The 18,747-nt window shown below is 35.0% G+C and overlaps 2 protein-coding genes across 4 annotated transcripts in view; one reads left to right on the top strand and one right to left on the bottom strand.

The window, feature by feature from the left end:
• The window catches only part of LOC105280000 (cadherin-99C), a 181,596-nt gene that overhangs the window by 33,050 nt on the left and 129,799 nt on the right, over positions 1-18,747 (top strand). The window lies entirely within an intron of this gene.
• LOC105279995 (uncharacterized protein C15orf61 homolog) overlaps positions 1-18,747 on the bottom strand; it is a 29,513-nt gene that overhangs the window by 4,070 nt on the left and 6,696 nt on the right. The window contains exons 1-2 of one of the 3 annotated variants that reach the window (XM_011340146.3): positions 12,893-13,335; positions 4,517-4,716 (exon numbers count right to left, since the gene is read on the bottom strand). In XM_011340146.3, coding sequence (XP_011338448.1) covers positions 4,517-4,621 — 105 coding nt within the window. In that variant the 5' untranslated portion in view covers positions 4,622-4,716; positions 12,893-13,335. Of the gene's footprint in view, positions 1-4,516; positions 4,717-12,892; positions 13,358-18,747 lie in introns of those variants that run through there. The other 2 variants (XM_026975123.1, XM_011340151.3) reach the window with 2 other exon arrangements.

Raw genomic sequence — 18,747 nt, 5'->3', positions numbered from 1 at the left:
AACAATTACTTTTTCTTTCAATAGTAAATTTGATGATAAGAAGTATCATCGCATTTAAACTTTGTAAAGTGTATTTTAAGTAATAACTGTTACCCTGAACATTTTATCAATAGATATGTTAAAAGACGATTAAAAACACTTAATTATAATGATGCTTATAGTAATGACATTATTAGGATTGACGAGGGGAATAGTAATGATAATATAAGAAGTGTAGTGTCTGGTGTTAGTTATATTACGATTCCGTTTGTAAGAGGTCTATGTGAGAATGTGGAACGGAGGTTGTTGAATTTGGAGGATTGTTAAGAAAATTTAAGTTTAGTGTAGTAAATACTGTTCCTAAAAAATTAGATTTAATTATTAAACGTGGGAAAGATATAATTGAGAGAGGTCAACGTACTGGTGTAGTTTATAGGATTGATTGTTTAAATTGCAACGCCTGTTATATAGGTCAAACTAAGCGGCACCTGGATACTAGAATTAAAGAACATAGACAGGATATTATAAAACATTTCAGCAACCATTCGGTAGTTAGCAAACATAGACTATCTAATGAACATGAGTTTGATTGGGACAATAAGAACATTTTACATTACGAGTCTAATAATAAAAAGAGGGAGATTGCTGAAATGTTTTTCATAAAGAAAAATTTAAATTCAATCAATCTAAAACGTGATACTGAGAACTTATCTGAAGTGTATGATGTTGTTGTGGAGAACACATAGTTTCCCCAGATAGCCAAGTCTGTTAGAACAGATTTTCGTCAAATACCCGCTACAAATTTTGAAGGCAGAAAGATTGCAGACTACATACAGGAACTGATATAACAAATGATGTTGTCAGTATGTCAGCAGCAAATACAACAATATCTGCTCACATAACTAGACAGCAGATAGTCGGCAGAAACCGAGCAGAGCCTGCTAATATCTGTCAGCAGATTGACGGCAGAAACCGAGCAGGATCTGCGCGGCGCTGTTGTCCAGTTATATTTTATACAGATTCTGTCGACAATCTGTTGTCAGGTTCTGTTCTACAGTCTCTGCCGCCAAAACAAAAGCTTAATGCGGACACAGATGACTATGGTTCTGGTGTGGGTTTCTGATCGAATCTGTTGCCAGCCTGCAGGCAGGCTGCGAACATTTTGCTTACTGGGTCCTTGTTTTGCTGGGTAGTCATGAGTTGACTTGTGATGTGTACGGACGTTTATGTCACCTTAGTCTGTCTATTTTTAGTCATTTTCTGGTAGTAAGTTTAATTTAATTTTCTTTTATGATTATCCCAGTCAGCCAAACCTGCGAAGAACAGACATTGGCAAAATCTGTTCGACAAAATATGTGAGCAGAGAGGCCACAGATTGGGTACAAAATCCACCCAGTAAGCACACTGTCAGCAGTATGCCGACAGATTGGCAGCAGATATGAAGCAGAATAATGCAACAGATCCGGTACCATCTGTGTCCGCATTAAGCTTGTGTTCTGCCAGCAGATCCTGCTTATAACATGATCTGATAGCAGATTGGCGGCAGAAACTGAACAGAGCCTGCCGACATAATCTGGCGGCAGATTGGCGGCAGAAATAGAGCAGGATCTGCGCAGTGTAGTTGGCAGCAGATTGGCGACAGAAACCGAACAGAGTCTGCCGACATAACCTGGCGCCAGATTGGCGGCAGAAACCGAACAGGATCTGCAGCTTTTGACACTATTCAAATTTACACGGCTAGGAATATGCGTTTTCGCTCCGCACCGCTAGGTGGTGAACATGTTGAGTTCTTACTCGACGTTAAGATTTAGCCTGACAGTTATATAAGTTAATATACGCGTCTTGACATAATAATATTAATTTTTCTAAGAATTTTGCACTTGCGACACAGAGGTTCTCATGGACAACGTCCACACACGCCGCAAGCAATCTGAAGGCATTAAAGTTGCCCATTTAATCAAATTAAGTATTGATTAAAAAAACAGATTACTTTACAATAGTGAACCAATATAAGAAATTAATTCATACCCCACATAAAAAATTAGATTTATATTGTTAACTAATATTGCTCCAATAAATTTGTACTACTACGGCACTTTCTCGCAGAGCCTGCTCGATTTCTGCTCCCAATCTGCTGCCAACTACACTGCGCAGATCCTGCTCTATTTCTGCCGCCAATCTGCCGCCAGGTTATGTCGGCAGGCTCTGCTCGGTTTCTGTCGCCAATCTGCTGTCAGATCATGTTAGCAGGATCTGCTGGCAGAACACAATCTTAATGCGGACACAGATGGTACCGGATCTGTTGCATTATTCTGATTAAATCTGCTGCCAATCTGTCGACATACTGCTGACAGTTTGCTTACTGGGTATTTGTATGGATTTGTTTTTTTATGTTTTTGTAATTTATTTACAGAAAATGACTTTAATATATTATTTTATTGTATACACCTGAAGAAGGCCTGAAGTTAGGCCAAAACGTTGGTGTTTTTTGAAATACTAGCACACAGGCGCGCGCTACGCGCGCTATAAGTAAAATAAAAAATAAAAATAAAAATAATATAATAAATATAATTGTCAATATAACCGCACTGACAGCCACTATGACATTCTGACATTCGCAACACGAAGTTCAAGTCACACGAAGTTCGAGCCAAGCGAGAGAACCAATCAGCGTCGCGGAAAAGAGGCCTCAATATTCGATAAAAAAGAACTTCACGATGTTAACACGCCTTTTTTAGAACTAGTAAAACACAGGCGCGCGCTATTTTATTTTTTAATATTAATAATGTTTTCGACTAATAATATTCATCTATTATTTATTATATGCACAATTATCACACTCTACCAAATTGTTAACCTCCACGCGAAGACAGCCGCGCGATGGTAATCTAAACTGAACATAACGCACAACGCGAATCGAGATAACCAATCAGCGTCGTGGAAAAGAGGCAACAATGATTTCGATTTGATTTAACACGGCTTTTTTAAGAGTGGATAGGATATTGAGCCAGTGTCGGTCGAGGAAAATAAAGGTTTTATTATTATTTCAGCAAAACTAATTTCTTTATTTAGAAGAGGGGGGATTTTAATCGACCCCCCCCCCCCCCTCCAAGATCCGCCAGTGCTAATAAGGATTTTACGATATATTTTCTCAAATGTAATTCATACGTGGAAGATATGTTGGATTCAAAAAATATTGAGATATTCCGTCACAATGACTTCCTGCATACCTCTATTATCATTGGTAGTCTTATCATCAGTGTCTACGTTTGTATAAATTCTCTCTATCATTTCGTCCAGCAAATAACTACTCTTTCATTTATCTCGTTAACAGTAGTTACTCACAGAAAATATAACGTAATTTATATTATTTATAATATCATATATATTTTTCACTACACATATTCGAGGATAGGATCTACCAAAAGTCTCTTTGGAATTTCGATATTATCTGATCGATTATTCCTAAACAATCTTTTACCTAAGTTTAACAAAAATTGTTTTCTGCAAATTTTTTTCTTGTAGCAAAACTCTTATATTTTCTCTAACAATAAAAATATTTAAAATTTTTTCAGACAGAAAACTAAATTTTATCAATAAGTTTATAATTTTGCTATGCGTACTTTTTCTCCTTTACATGAAATAATTATCTAAAGTTTACACCAAGAAGAATAAATTTTATTTCTAAATCATAATTTATTTTAATGATCGATCCATTATTTCTAATACATAATATGAAGCCATAAATGTATAAATGGGAAGAGTTTATTAGAGTGACCTGGTCAATTGATATAAAAACAGGTTTTGAAATTATTTATTTCTTCTATCACTGTTAAAATGGTATCAACAATTTCTTTTTGTTTTATATTTAATTGTTCATGTTGTTACATATCTATTATTATTCTATTTTGTACATGTTTAATTTCTGGAAAATCGAAAATATTTGATAAGATACTTAGATGAACGGATCTTCTGAATGAACGAGTAAGGTGGAACAACTAGACTCGATACTTTTCTATAAGAGCTTCGTCGCATATTTATGACTTCTTTTAGTTCTTTTTATTATCGATATGTCATAATTGCATAATCAGGTTGACTATTCATGCCACGTGGATACGGATTGAAGATACCATCCGAGCACAATTTATTCTACATTTTAAAACATTTTAAAAGTATATGCTAGTTTTTCATAAAGATTTATATCGCTCGCAAGCTTGATTTGTGTTGAAAAGGAGAGCAGTGGTTGCCGTTCATAATCATTCAGTGGAATACGCATTTCCGATGCTCGAAGCGATGGATCCAGTATCTGATCAGTTCGATCGGGGAAGATCCGGAATTATCGCGATCGTGTGATCGCGGTGCCGCGGGAATGGAAACGCGAAGTGTAACACGAACGTGCATTGTTGTGTAAGAAAGCGTTCGGGTGGAAAGTACAGGCACGAATCCTCTGGGAAAAAGATCTTTCTCAAACTGATAAGAGACGAGAAAATTAGGTGAGTGGTCGAATTAATTGACAAAAAACCAGAAACACACTGACCTCCGACGCCAATGGCTTGTTACTCTTGCCAAGTATTTTCGCCCAGAAACGAGCGTACGTCGCGGTGAACAGCGTCCTTCGTCCGACTTGCGGTCTGGCGATCATTCGTGATCAGATTTCACTTTAATTTAAGATTAATCCTTCGATTGAACCGTACGGTTCCTGTTGATCTTAAATCTTGCAAAGCAGGCACCGACAACCTTGAATAATTATGAATAATCATGAAGTTTTATATGGAATCTTATATGAATATAGATAATTATTTATTAAATCATTAACTAACAAATCCGGATCGCGTCTAGAGCGACTCAGTGTAAATGTTATATAAATGAGCCATTCACACAAGCCAAAGTGATTAACTCTACTTTTTAAATTTTTTAAAATTTTAGTGCCAAAGCACTTGATTAATGCTTAACTTTTTATATTTAAAATGAATTTCCTTAAGGAGGTTCGGGTGCTTCATCGGGGGGAGTAGTGGGACGCGATAGGATTCTATGCTGACTTGGCAACAGCGCATTAGCGTTCACCGCAAAATTCAAGCGTTAACCCATTGACATAGGAATATATGGCGGAACCTTTTACGAGGGGAAGCTGAGATTAGCGGTAAGGGGAGAGCACTGGCACTTCGTGTAACTTCGGCTGTTCGGGTATGTTCGGTTTCGCCAGTGATATATATATATATATATATATATATATATATATATATATATATGTATGATGAGTTATTGTGTTGTGTCGGAATGTAGCAATCGCATTAATGCAAAAAGGAAAAATTGGCAATAACGTATGAAAGAAAATAATGATCCGAAAATTTCTTTTCATCTGTAAGTAAAACATACCATTGTAGGTTATACACAATGCCGGTAAAACGTTTCAGATATTGTTATGTGTTTATTATTATTTAAATTTATTATTATTGTGTTAAGAAAGAATTTTGGCTTGTTTATTATTATATTCGGCTGTACTTCCGAAAAGCCCATACCTCCGATTGTTCTGCAATTTTGTATACTATTGTATTTTGATGCGCTGATTACGAATATGACAATGAAAATTGGCGCGAAGGTCATCTTCAAGGTCAAAATGAAGGAAAACTTTTTTGCATATTTCTTTCATTATCTTCGTAAATATTCATCTTAGTGGAAAAAGTTTCAAATAAAAGTTGTTCTTCTCTTCAAAACGAAACTTTTATGTTCTATACACAATTACTGTAAAAGCAGTACTTCACGAGAAAAACGCAAGGATAAACTTCCGAAAAGCCCATATTTCAGATTTCCCTGAAATGTTGTATACTATTGTATTTTGACGCGCTAATTACGAATATGATAATGAAAATTGGCGACAAGGTCATCTTCAGGGTCAAAATGAAGGAAAACTATTTTTGCGGTATCCAATGTGTATAATTACCGGTTATATTTTCTGAAATTGGAGCCCCGGACATATACGCTCGGTTTTCAGCTCGCTTCGCGGATGGGCGGGGAGGGAGGGGCTTCGCCCCTCCCCCCGCCGGGATCCGTGCCGTGTACCAAGTGATCAAAATCTGTGTGAAATTTGTTACACTGGCTCCGGCGGGGGGAGGGCGAAGCCCCTGCCCCCACCCTCCCGCGAAGCGGGCTGAAAACGATGCCAATACCATCCCACACCGCTCCCTATGTATAAAAACCTTTTGAAGGTCACTCAGAAGGGTCACCTGTATAATATATGTCAAGGTCATCGGAGCTGACTCCCCTAAAATGCATAATTACCATATAATCTAACTCAATTCATAAATTCGCGAAAATAGTCTGCAACTGCCAAAGAAGTGTTTTTCTCGTGAAGGACTGCTTTTACAGTAATTGTGTATAGAACATAAAAGTTTCGTTTTGAAGAGAAGAATAACTTTTATTTGAAACTTTTTCCACTAAAATGAATATTTACGAAAATAATGAAAGAAATATACAAAAAAGTTTTCCTTCATTTTGACCTTGAAGATGACCTTCGCGCCAATTTTCATTGTCATATTCGTAATCAGCGCGTCAAAATACAATAGTATACAAAATTGCAGAACAATCGGAGGTATGGGCTTTTCGGAAGTTTATCCTTATATTCATATGAACAATTATTCGTATGAATATAATAATAAACACATAACAATATCTGAAACGTTTTACCGGCATTGTGTATAACCTACAATTGTATGTATTTTACTTACAGATGAAAAGAAATTTTCGGATCATTTTCTTTCATAAGTTGTTGCCAATTTTTCCTTTTTGCATTAATGCGATTGCTACATTCCGACACAACACAATAACTCATCGTACATGTAATTTCAGTATCACAACTTTACAAAACTTTATCGAGTATCATTTGAGCGATGTCGAGAACAGCCGAACGCGCCCGATTTGCCAGCAGCCTCTCCTTACCGCAAATCTCAGAACCCCCCTTGCCTAAGTTCGTAGCATAGGCTCCGTCCATATATTTCTATGTCAATGCGTTAACCACAAAATGACAGATAAACAATATAGATGGAAAGGACAGTTTACTCGATCTCTATTATACTCGATTGCGCTGTTGCCACATTTGTTAGTTTCCAATTTCTCAGCAGACGAAAAATCAGGCAATTTTATTTTTAATAATTAATTTCTCTACGAAATATGCGATAATCTACCTCCTTTTTTCTCTCATTTATTTGTAAATTATTAAGGTAAATGTGCACATTTTTTTTTCTTTGTCATTTGCAGTTTTTCTTGCATTATTTCATTCTGAAGTTGTGTACTGTGTCATTACCCATAAAAACCTATGAAAAAAGGAAAATCTTATGAGTCGATTTTTTTCAAAACGAGGCCATGAAAAATTCCAAAAAATTCACATAATTCTATTTTGCATTGCAGAACAATATATTAAAATTTCATGAGGTTGGCTGCATTTTTTTGAAGCACCTGAACCTCCTTAATAATTAAGGCTTAATAATTAAGACTTAAAATGAATTTTCTTAATAATTAGACTTAATATTCTACAATGTTTATTTGAATTTAAATTTTAAAAGAATTTTAAAAAAGAATACATTATTTTATCAATTTCTCTACTTTTTGTTTTGTGAGGTAAATCGATTTGGCGGCTCATATAGTAATGTTTTGGAGAATTTTGTTTCTTATTTTTTAAAGGTTACCTATAAAATTATCACCATCTAGACATGACTCGCATTACTTAATTTAATAAATCTTTTCATTGATAGCGCAGAATGAAAAATCCTTTTGTACGATAAAAGAAATCCTTTTGAACGATATTAAGGAACTAATCTTGTGTTTTATTTTACTCTTGGGACACGGTGTTACACAAAAATATATTCACAAAATCGTAGCGCACAGAACTCTTTTTATTTACACTTCTAAATTCACTTCTAAAAGCATCCTCATATTCCTTTATTGTGTCCCCACACCGCTCGCCAGCGATTTTGTGCATACAAAGTCCATAATTTCGTATTAGGCAAATTAATGTAATGAGGTTAGGTCACAAGCCGATAACAAAACTGCAATTTTTGAACTTTTTTCTATTTTTAATATAAAGTCCTGTCGCGCGGACTTTCTTACTCTGTATACTTTATTTGTGGAAAAGGATTTCTGCACAACCAATAAAAAGAATTCTATGTGCTACGATTTTTCAATTTCGGTAATGTCGATCGGTAATACAGACGACTCCAGGATCCCCTTAATGCTTAGTATATTGAAAGATTGTACTATAACAACAATTTTAATTATTAAAATTGCTAATATTTTAGTGATTAGTTGATCAATTCTGGCAATAATCTCGATGTTCTGAGATGTTATAAAACTACTCTAACCAAAGCAACGAATTCTAACTGTGCGCCAATGGGATTTGTTGGACTTAAAACACAGCTATTATACTAATCAGAATACAATATGAATCAATATGAATAAATAATATTCGCTGCGAAAAATGTCACCTAGTCGCAATATTAGCAATTTTAATGATTCTACTGGCGAACTAATAATTTCTATAGTAATCTTAATTATTGTCTGATAATCAATCAATAATTAAAATCGCTTAATGGTTGAAGTTATTATAAAAGAACGTAGAAAACGGGACGGCGTCTCCCAAATCTGTATTCAAAACGAATATCAGGTTTAAACAGTTTGAAGAACGTGGCGATGAAAGGAGCAACGGTACATCTGGAAGAGCGCGTGTGTTCTCACATAGAAGAGCATACGCTGTCACATATAGAGGAATATACGTAAATAGACGAGGATACGTAATCACATTACGCTCAATCGCTTATCGACCCGCTGAGTAGAAATTCGTCACGGCACGTATCTGTTCTGCCTTTCTAAAATAACTCACGCGCACCGTGAGTCGCTCAAAATGTCAAGGTTAACGAGGTTCAATACGATCGCCTGGTGGAGGCAATCGTGTCCGCGCGTACGTTAGCGTTTCTGTCTTTCTTACGTGCTCGCAGGAATGAGTAACGGCGTAATTAATGGGGCGCGCATCAACTTTTAACACATCAGCGCGCCGCGCGCGAATTTGCCCGCCACGCGGATTTGATTACTTCATCGAGGTAAAGTCGTGAGGTTCCTGGAATACCTCCGATGTCGGCTGTCGTAATTGCAAAGCCCGATCACAGCCTGGTGCTCGAGTGCTATTTATGAAATTCGTGGTGAAAACGTTTGCGTTCGCGTTCCTACTCTATTTTGGTGAACGATTGTTTTAAGCGGGAGAATGCTGCGATCGTATCGTAAGGTTGTTCGCGTTACGCCACGCAAAATTCAATTAGAACCAGCGCGAGAATATTCTCATTATTCTCGCAAAGTAACGATTGAAAGTGAATACATCAGATAGCAGTCAGGCGGTTGCAATCGCGTGTATTAAATCTTGTTCTTGTTCGCGTTGCGAATTATGTTGGGGAGAGAGCTCTCCTCGATCTAATTCTCTTTCTTGAAGACCTGAGTTGTTAATTCATACTGACTCTGTACAAGTGTATTCATTGGATTAATATTTCTCTTATCTTATGTAGCTGTAAGAAAGAAACAGGACGTATATATATACATCCTTAATTTGTATTAACCCTTTTAGCGGTACAATTAGACGGCTCGGTGGATTTTTGTGAAAATATGTACTTCTATGTTTTTCTGATCGCTGCCCATACAGCACGAAAAGATTGCATATATATTGCAGGAATCTTCCACCGCAACGTAGCAACATTGCAAATTCACTGCGAAATGTTTCTGCAGCATTGCTATGGGATTGCAGGAATGTGAAAATGTTCGCTTTTCGGAACATTGCAACGAAACGTCATAATAATATTGCAATGTAATGAATTTGCAATAATTATAATTATTCATTATTATATACTTTAAATATTTTTATTTATATAACTTCAATATTTTTATTTATTAACATAGACAATTATATGTAATATAACAATAGTAATAAAAAATGAAATAAACATTTTCTCTATTTTTGTTATAAAAAAGTAACTGTTCTTTATAAAAAAAAAACTTAAAAATCCTCTTCTTGAGATATTATTTTTCCTTTAATTATGTTCAAATATTTTTCCTTTAATTAAATAATTGAATCTTCTTCGTTTTTGTTTGTATGTTGCCTGTAAAAATAAAATAGGGATTAAAATTCATATATTAGCATCAAATTACATAAAAATATACATACTGCAAGTATGTATAGAATTATATGTAAAATGACATACTTTAATCTCTCAATCCTAACCGGAGCTTGAGCAAGCCACTGGAAATGTATTCAGCAATTTCTGCATCAGTGGCATGATTGTGTATTTCACGAACAGCTTCTATAACAGAAAAAGTTATTAAAAATATTACAACTATTAATATGCAGTTTTCTAATGAATTTCCATAATTTTGAGGTTATAGTGATATAAACCGTGAGATAGGCAAATAGAGTGATTCTCTATTATAATTAATAGATACAAGATTAACAGCACACAAGTGCTATAATTAGACATAATATTATAAAAAAGTACTTACCTTTTTCTTTTACGTAACTACTTTCTTTTAGAATGATGCTCGCGTCGTACAACCACCATGTTCTTTAGATAGTCGAAAGAGACAAACACCGCATGCACATATATATTACCGAGCTCAGATTCTGGTCATTACACATCATTGGTCGAATAGATTTGGACGAATCTCGTTAGGATAGGAAGACTCCAATGTTTTAATAAAGTGAATTATTAATATTAATTAATTACAAATTTTGATTGTGCAATGTTTCCGAAATATTAATGTCATGTTGCTACAAGTGTGCTGGTATTTTGCGGATATATATCTCTGCAATGTCTTTGTACTGTTGCATTGCAATTTGCAACGTTGCAACGTTGCTGCAATGTTGGTGCAAGCTTCTGTGCTGTATGGGTGATTACGAATCTGAAGTCAGATTTAAAAATTCAATATGGCGGATCAAATATGGCCGCCATCAGTGAAAAAATTTGAAAAAATGAATTTCTGTTTTCAGATTCCTAATCTAGGGAAAACATACTATTGAAATGACCTATCACACTTTCAGAAGCAAGATAAAAGATTCCAAATGTTAAAATTGTTATACAATTCTTGTATTATATTTATCTCAATATATATCCTAGTCAGCCAAACCTGCGAAGAACAGACATTGGCAAAATCTGTTCGACAAAATATGTGAGCAGAGAGGCCACAGATTGGGTACAAAATCCACCCAGTAAGCACACTGTCAGCAGTATGCCGACAGATTGGCAGCAGATATGAAGCAGAATAATGCAACAGATCCGGTACCATCTGTGTCCGCATTAAGCTTGTGTTCTGCCAGCAGATCCTGCTTATAACATGATCTGATAGCAGATTGGCGGCAGAAACCGAACAGAGCCTGCCGACATAACCTGGCGGCAGATTGGCGGCAGAAATAGAGCAGGATCTGCGCAGTGTAGTTGGCAGCAGATTGGCGACAGAAACCGAACAGAGTCTGCCGACATAACCTGGCGCCAGATTGGCGGCAGAAACCGAACAGGATCTGCAGCTTTTGACACTATTCAAATTTACACGGCTAGGAATATGCGTTTTCGCTCCGCACCGCTAGGTGGTGAACATGTTGAGTTCTTACTCGACGTTAAGATTTAGCCTGACAGTTATATAAGTTAATATACGCGTCTTGACATAATAATATTAATTTTTCTAAGAATTTTGCACTTGCGACACAGAGGTTCTCATGGACAACGTCCACACACGCCGCAAGCAATCTGAAGGCATTAAAGTTGCCCATTTAATCAAATTAAGTATTGATTAAAAAAACAGATTACTTTACAATAGTGAACCAATATAAGAAATTAATTCATACCCCACATAAAAAATTAGATTTATATTGTTAACTAATATTGCTCCAATAAATTTGTACTACTACGGCACTTTCTCGCAGAGCCTGCTCGATTTCTGCTCCCAATCTGCTGCCAACTACACTGCGCAGATCCTGCTCTATTTCTGCCGCCAATCTGCCGCCAGGTTATGTCGGCAGGCTCTGCTCGGTTTCTGTCGCCAATCTGCTGTCAGATCATGTTAGCAGGATCTGCTGGCAGAACACAATCTTAATGCGGACACAGATGGTACCGGATCTGTTGCATTATTCTGATTGAATCTGCTGCCAATCTGTCGACATACTGCTGACAGTTTGCTTACTGGGTATATTATTTATATAAAGAACTCAACTTGTAATATTTTTCAATATATATTTTGAGCAAAAGGTCCACATTTCTCGCTTATTTCGCAAAAATATATGATTGCTTATTTATTTATAAAAAATTGAACCTGCGAAAAAATTTTCAAAAATTATATATGATAGTAGGAGGTATCAAGTATATTCAATAATTTATTTAGCTTCTCATCTTCATTTGTGTCGTCAAAGACGAATTAAAATGAAAAGAAACGCAATTTTCTCAACTTTGTTCATAATAATTGCTAATTACTATAATAAATAAAACTATTAATAAAACTTAAAGGACAAGTATTCAGAAGTCAGAAAAATAAATAGGTACAATTATTATGGCCAAATTGTAAGAGCAACAATAATAAAACTGCTGCAATGTAAGTGGTACATATGTATATATGTGGTATATATGTACCAGTGCCTCTGAAAGGGTTAATGACGGAACTGAAATGCTTGAATTAATAAGCAAACTAATTATTCAACTAATTAATTTAATATTTAATAACTCAGATAATTGTGAATTAATAATTTTGTATTACACGCATAATTGCATAAATGATTATAATTCTTTTATATTATATATCAAAGATTGTTAATAAGTGTGTTCATTAGGGAAAATATTCAAGATCTTTAAATACGCTTAGAGTTTCTTATATTCATATTGGTACCACTGATACTCACTCTTATACGCATGCGTAAGTCTCTCGTGCTGGCGAGAATACGAGATGGCGAACGGCAGTCATCGGATCAGCTGACGCTGCCACTTCAGCTTCGACCGACTTTATTTGATGCAAACGCCACAAATACTTGATACTTGATGTAGAACACGAGCGTTCTAGCAAATGAGATATTTATTATTTTAGTGAAAATTTTTAATAGTTTGTTTCTCCTCCGGGATAAAGTAAACAAGTATAATATTACGGAGCACGTGCGAGGAATTGCATAATCAGCATGACAGGGAACCCACGAGCGCCGTCACCACTCAGTATCGATCTCACGTGGCGGTCTTTTCAAAGAGTTCTCTACATACCTCCATTCTATTTCGAGCATTTTGTATAAGATTAATGCAAAAAATTAAAACGATGACGAAAGCAAAGAAATATTCTGTACTTAAAATGGAAACAAAGAGAAATTACTTACAAGGGAACACCGCGAACTCGAAAATTCTGATTTTGATAAAACTTTACATACATGTAGGGGGGGGGGGGTTAATACATGAATTTCGAAATTTTCAGTTGCTGTCAAAAAATTCTAAGGTTCTAAGGAGTAGAAAACCACCCTTCAAATGTTGACTGCCTTTTTACTTTTCTCGATATATCTAAAAAATTATTCGAAATATCGAAAACTGTTTTATACAAAAGTTTCATGGTAAACACGCCTCTATTTAATGACATTAATGAAATTTGTTTGAAAATAATTTTTTGAAATTAATTTTTGAAAACATTATTTAAAAAAATTTCATTACTGTCATTAAATAGGGGCGTTTTTACCATGAAACTTTTGTATAAAACATTTTTCGATATTTCGAATAATTTTCGAGGTTCGCGATGTTCCCTTATTAGCTTTAAGTCGCGCGCATTTGTAAGATGTTTTGCATTTTAACCATGTCGTATATCGCGCATTGGAAAAATCGGAATGCGAGCCGAGATTACAATGTCCCGGGATAATTTGTTTCGCGGGCGTTTTATGTACCATCGCGTCGCGGACGTAACATTATTCCATAATTTTCGCGCGACAGGCGTGGCGGTGCTCGCTAAAGCACTGTCTTTAATAGACCGTCCAATAATAGACTATCAGGAAACGCGGATGAGAACCCCCTTCTAAGCACTTCCAGGTGGTAAATATACCGCCGTCTATGGGGTGGCATGGGGTCACACTGTCACGCCGCAGCCTTGACGGGCTATCATTCTCGACGAGCTTGCTTCTACAACTTGTTCTTCCTATCCACGCGAGACTTCTTTCTCATTTCGTTGTTTCGTGTTTATATCGGCTGTGACACAGTACGACGAAATATTCTAGGGATAGCAAATTGCTTCTAGAATGCCATTTAGATAGATCATAAATCATGGATAATAATAAAATAAAAAATTTTGATAATTATTTACAAAAAGACCACCTCCGATTTTTGTTAATAAGTTTTTAATAAACAACGAACGGTAGCTAAAATCTTCACAAGCTTCACTCAGGATGATGACCTTGATAACATATTAAAAAATTATTGCAATCGGAGGCTCCCTTTTTGTAAATAATTACCAAAATTTTTTCTTTTTTCCTTAAAGTGCCTTTATTGTGAAGAAAGAAACAGAAAAAAGGAAAAAAGGAAAAATTTTGATAATTATTTACAAAAAGGGAGCCTCCGATTTCAATAATTGTTTTAATGTCATCAAGATCATCATCCTGTTGTGAATGAAGCTTGTGGAGATTTTAGCTAACGTCCGTCGTTTATTAAAAAATATTTCTACTGCTGGTAGATCTCGATTTGGAGCAGTTAGTTGCAACTGTAGTTGCACATATCTAAAGGTCGGAACCAGACCGGCAATGCTGGCGTTGCACTTCCGGCGTCAGGGACACGATTTATCGCGTCTATCAGCGTCCGATTTGCGTGGCGACACGTTCCGCCAGTCGATTTGGGGCGCGATAAATTCGCGTGACATGGCCGAGTTAACAGGGGCATTTCTAGGCTATTAAATAATGTTAACAAATGATAGATCTCGTTCCTCCAGTTTCCAGTTGCCGTTTCAAGTGACAATGCTAGGCTGCATTCTAGGGAAATAAATGTTTTAGGTGACAATTGTTGCGATCTCTCGTTTTGCAATGTTCGTTATGATTCGGACAGCATTGCGAATCGTTATCTCCGGTGTGCTCTTTATGCACTGTGCTTTTGTAGGCACGCATATATATCACTTTCATCTCTCTTCGATTTGGCTCGCAAAAGTAAACTGTGTCAAGAGTAGAATTATTCATGAAAGTCAGCACGTTTTAAACTTCTACTTCTCAATGTTATTTCCTCTGGTATCACAATAAACGTTAATTATATTATATTGTACGTTAATTATTTATTTATAGGTATTTATTTATACGTATGATTATTGATCGTACTATTATTTTATTGTACAATCTTTTTATCTCTTTATAATAAATTTAATAATAAAAATAAATAAAAGTAATAAAAATTAATAAAAATAAAAAGTAATGCAGCAAGGAATAAAAAGAATTGAATCAATTACATGTTATGACAACCGAAGCTTCCGCTTTAAATGTTTGCTTTCATATCTCATAAAAAAGATTCTTTAAATAATAAACATTTTGCAGTTTGCATTAGGTACATGCAAAAGTTTTATGATTGTAGTCATTTTGTGCACGTTTTTGCTTTAGGTGCATAATATATGCAATGCAATTCAGTCATTAAAATATTTGTTCTCTTTTTCTTTATTTTCTGCCATCTTTTGGCAGAAAATCAGAATGCTAAATTGCGAATTTATTTCCGAAAAAAGTTTGTTTCTCTACGATATCTCCAAAGTACTATTCAGTTAAAAGTACTCTCTAAATTTCTTGGAGTGGAATCTCACTCTTTTGGAGTGAGATGTCACTACAAGCAATAATGAAAATACTGCCAGTCGAAAAGAGTGAAATTTCACCTTTTTAAAAAAATAAAGTTATTCACGCTTATTTGGAATGATTCTTCAACTCTGAAAAGAGTGTCATATTTCATAAAATAAAACTAATCAGTGAACACTCAGTGATTTTTTAATCTATAATTAGTTCTTGCCTTTAGATCTTCGTTGGATTCAAGTGCAGAAACCAATGAAAATATATCGTAATGAAAAATCACTGAGCGCTCACTGATCAGCTTTGTCTTCGCGGCCTATGATATTCTAACCTAAAACCTTCTGAACACGCAGAACCGGGAAATGGGAAGGCAATTTCACTCTAAACAGAGCGAAGTTTGGAGCGCTTATGTCTTCACTTTAAAAATAAGAGTGAAACTCTTCACTTTTTATCTTAAAGTGAATGAAGTCACTCTATTGGAATGAATATTTACTCCATAGGAGTGAACTGGTCAGTAACTCCATGATTAGAGTGAAAATCGGCCGGATTTTCACTCCCAAAACTTTAGAGAGTACTGCATCGATTAGAATAAGTGTTAATCCCAAAGACGCTAAGTTGTAAATATGTCGCATGCGAGAAAACTGTTCCCCGAATCTCAAATCCAAACTGATTTGTTGAATATAAAAAGCATATCTAACTTCCCATTGCTCATCATTGTTCACTATCGTTTTTTGAAGTTATGTTTATCGTTAAACCATGACATATGACATTTTCTAACTTCGATGTCACCTCTTCGAAAACGTAAAAAAGTGAGAATTTATTTGAGATATAAATAATAATAGAACGCTGAAAAAGACTAAAGTTTTGCATCACATATACCTATAATATAAGTTGTTTATTACATATACATATACATAGTAAAGTGCACATTCACATCCAAAGATCTATCTTGATCTGTATCGAGATCTATCTTTATCTGTAAAAGCTATCCTTGATTCATATATAAGATGTCGACAGTTGCTTTTACATGATGGTAAATATTTAAGAATGACAGCAAGAAAGCGCCAACAATTTCCTTTTTCTCATAATAAAAATCATGATTAACCATAATTCGTAAAAGCATAATTCGAAATACGAGGTGGCTGCATCGCCGCGTATCCTGGCGCTACGAGGCGCTGGAGTCACCTTAATTAAAATTATCTCATAGAGAATGGCACATTATTGAGGCATCGTTTCCGTTCTGTTTCAGGTGAGTGTCGTTCCGATGGCCGTAACGCAGCAAGTACTCGCGCATGGACGCGATCATCCGCGGAGACGGCCTTATCATCGCGCTCGCGAGGAGCGATCTCTTCGAGAGCGCGCCTCCGGTTACCACGCCCAGCATCGTTTTCGCATACCGTCGCGACTTATACAGCACCCTATAAATTACGAGTTGTGCCTCATTAACATCCATGTGTTTATTATATGCGCGCGTGCTCCACGCGCTATTAACGAGCACGAGCGACGACTGAGGATGTTTCGACCTAATGGAGTATCAATACCTTTATCGCCTTCATGTTCGACAACATATTATATTGGAAATCTTCGCGACGTTGGAACGCTCTAATCTAATTACTCTCTTTTTATAAAAAAAATTTAAATAGCAAGAGTGCGTCAAAGTTTAACTCTTTCAGGGGCACTGGTACATATATGTACCACTTACATTGCCGCAGGTTTATTAGTGTTGCTCTTATAATTTGGCCATAATAATCGTACCTTTTTATTCTTCTGACTTCTAAATACTTGTCCTTCAAGTTTTATTAATATTTTTATTTATTATAGTAATTAGCAATTATTATAAACAAACAAAGTTGAGAAAATTGCGTTTCTTTTCATTTTAATTCGTCTTTGACGACACAAATGAAGATGAGAAGCTAAATAAATTATTGAATATACTTGATACCTCCCCTACTATCATATATAATTTTTGCAAATTTTTTAGCAAGGTAGGGAAGACCAAGGACAAACGTAACATTTTACTTATTTGTGTTGATATCTTCGATTTGCTTGTTTATTTATAAACTTTTTCTATCTCATAAGATTAATGCATTCTTTACTTATTATTTGGTATGGATAAAACTTATGCACATTATACAATTACGTGGAAAAATCGAATTTTATAAAAATCGAGATTTGTTACGATTGTCCCTATCCCTAGGGCTGGTTGTAACAGGGCTGAAGGTTGATTTTAACAAGATAAAATAAAATTCAAACAAACATATAATCAATGTAGTGAAACGTTTTTTCCTTATAAACTTTTTTCAAATAATTCTGGACATGTTTAATTATTTTAAACATAAATAATTAAACATAAAATTATAAAAACAAAATTATACGAACATAAAATTATTCAATCATAAAATAAACGAAATTATACAAACATATAATAAACAAAAATGTTTAATATCACAAGGAACTTCTCTTTTATAACACAACATAAACTATTCTTATAAATTAAGGTTATGCAATTATTTATACCTGAAGAAAATTAACTAAAAAAGTGAAAAATCATAAATTTCTGGAATTGATATTCATATAGGTAAATAAAAACAGATAACAACAAATAAAAAAGGTATGAAATACTTCGATATCTGTTACAAAATTGAAAAAAGTCACTCATTGTCAGAAAGACAATTATGGCAAACATAACTGAATTTATTGTTAGTGCTAAGCCTCTATCTGTTTTTCTTTTTCGTATATTCGGCATTCTAAAATAATAAGAATAATAATAATAAGAACGTTTTTGTAAGAGAAATATATATAAATGAATAGAAATCAACACCAATAACAATTATTGTTTTCGGGACATAAGTAACAGACTGTTACTTTTGTCCCGACTTAGATTTTGGCCACAATTGATCAAATATTTAATGTTATAAAATAAACTAACCTCAAAATATGCATCAAACTATTTAAAGGAATAGCGACTCATTTATAATAAACAATAA

This window comes from Ooceraea biroi, chromosome 14 (genome assembly GCF_003672135.1).
Source record: "Ooceraea biroi isolate clonal line C1 chromosome 14, Obir_v5.4, whole genome shotgun sequence".
NCBI classification, from domain to species: Eukaryota; Metazoa; Arthropoda; class Insecta; order Hymenoptera; family Formicidae; genus Ooceraea; species Ooceraea biroi.
Note: the sequence above shows the minus strand (reverse complement) of the source record. Positions and strands in the feature narration are given on the sequence as shown.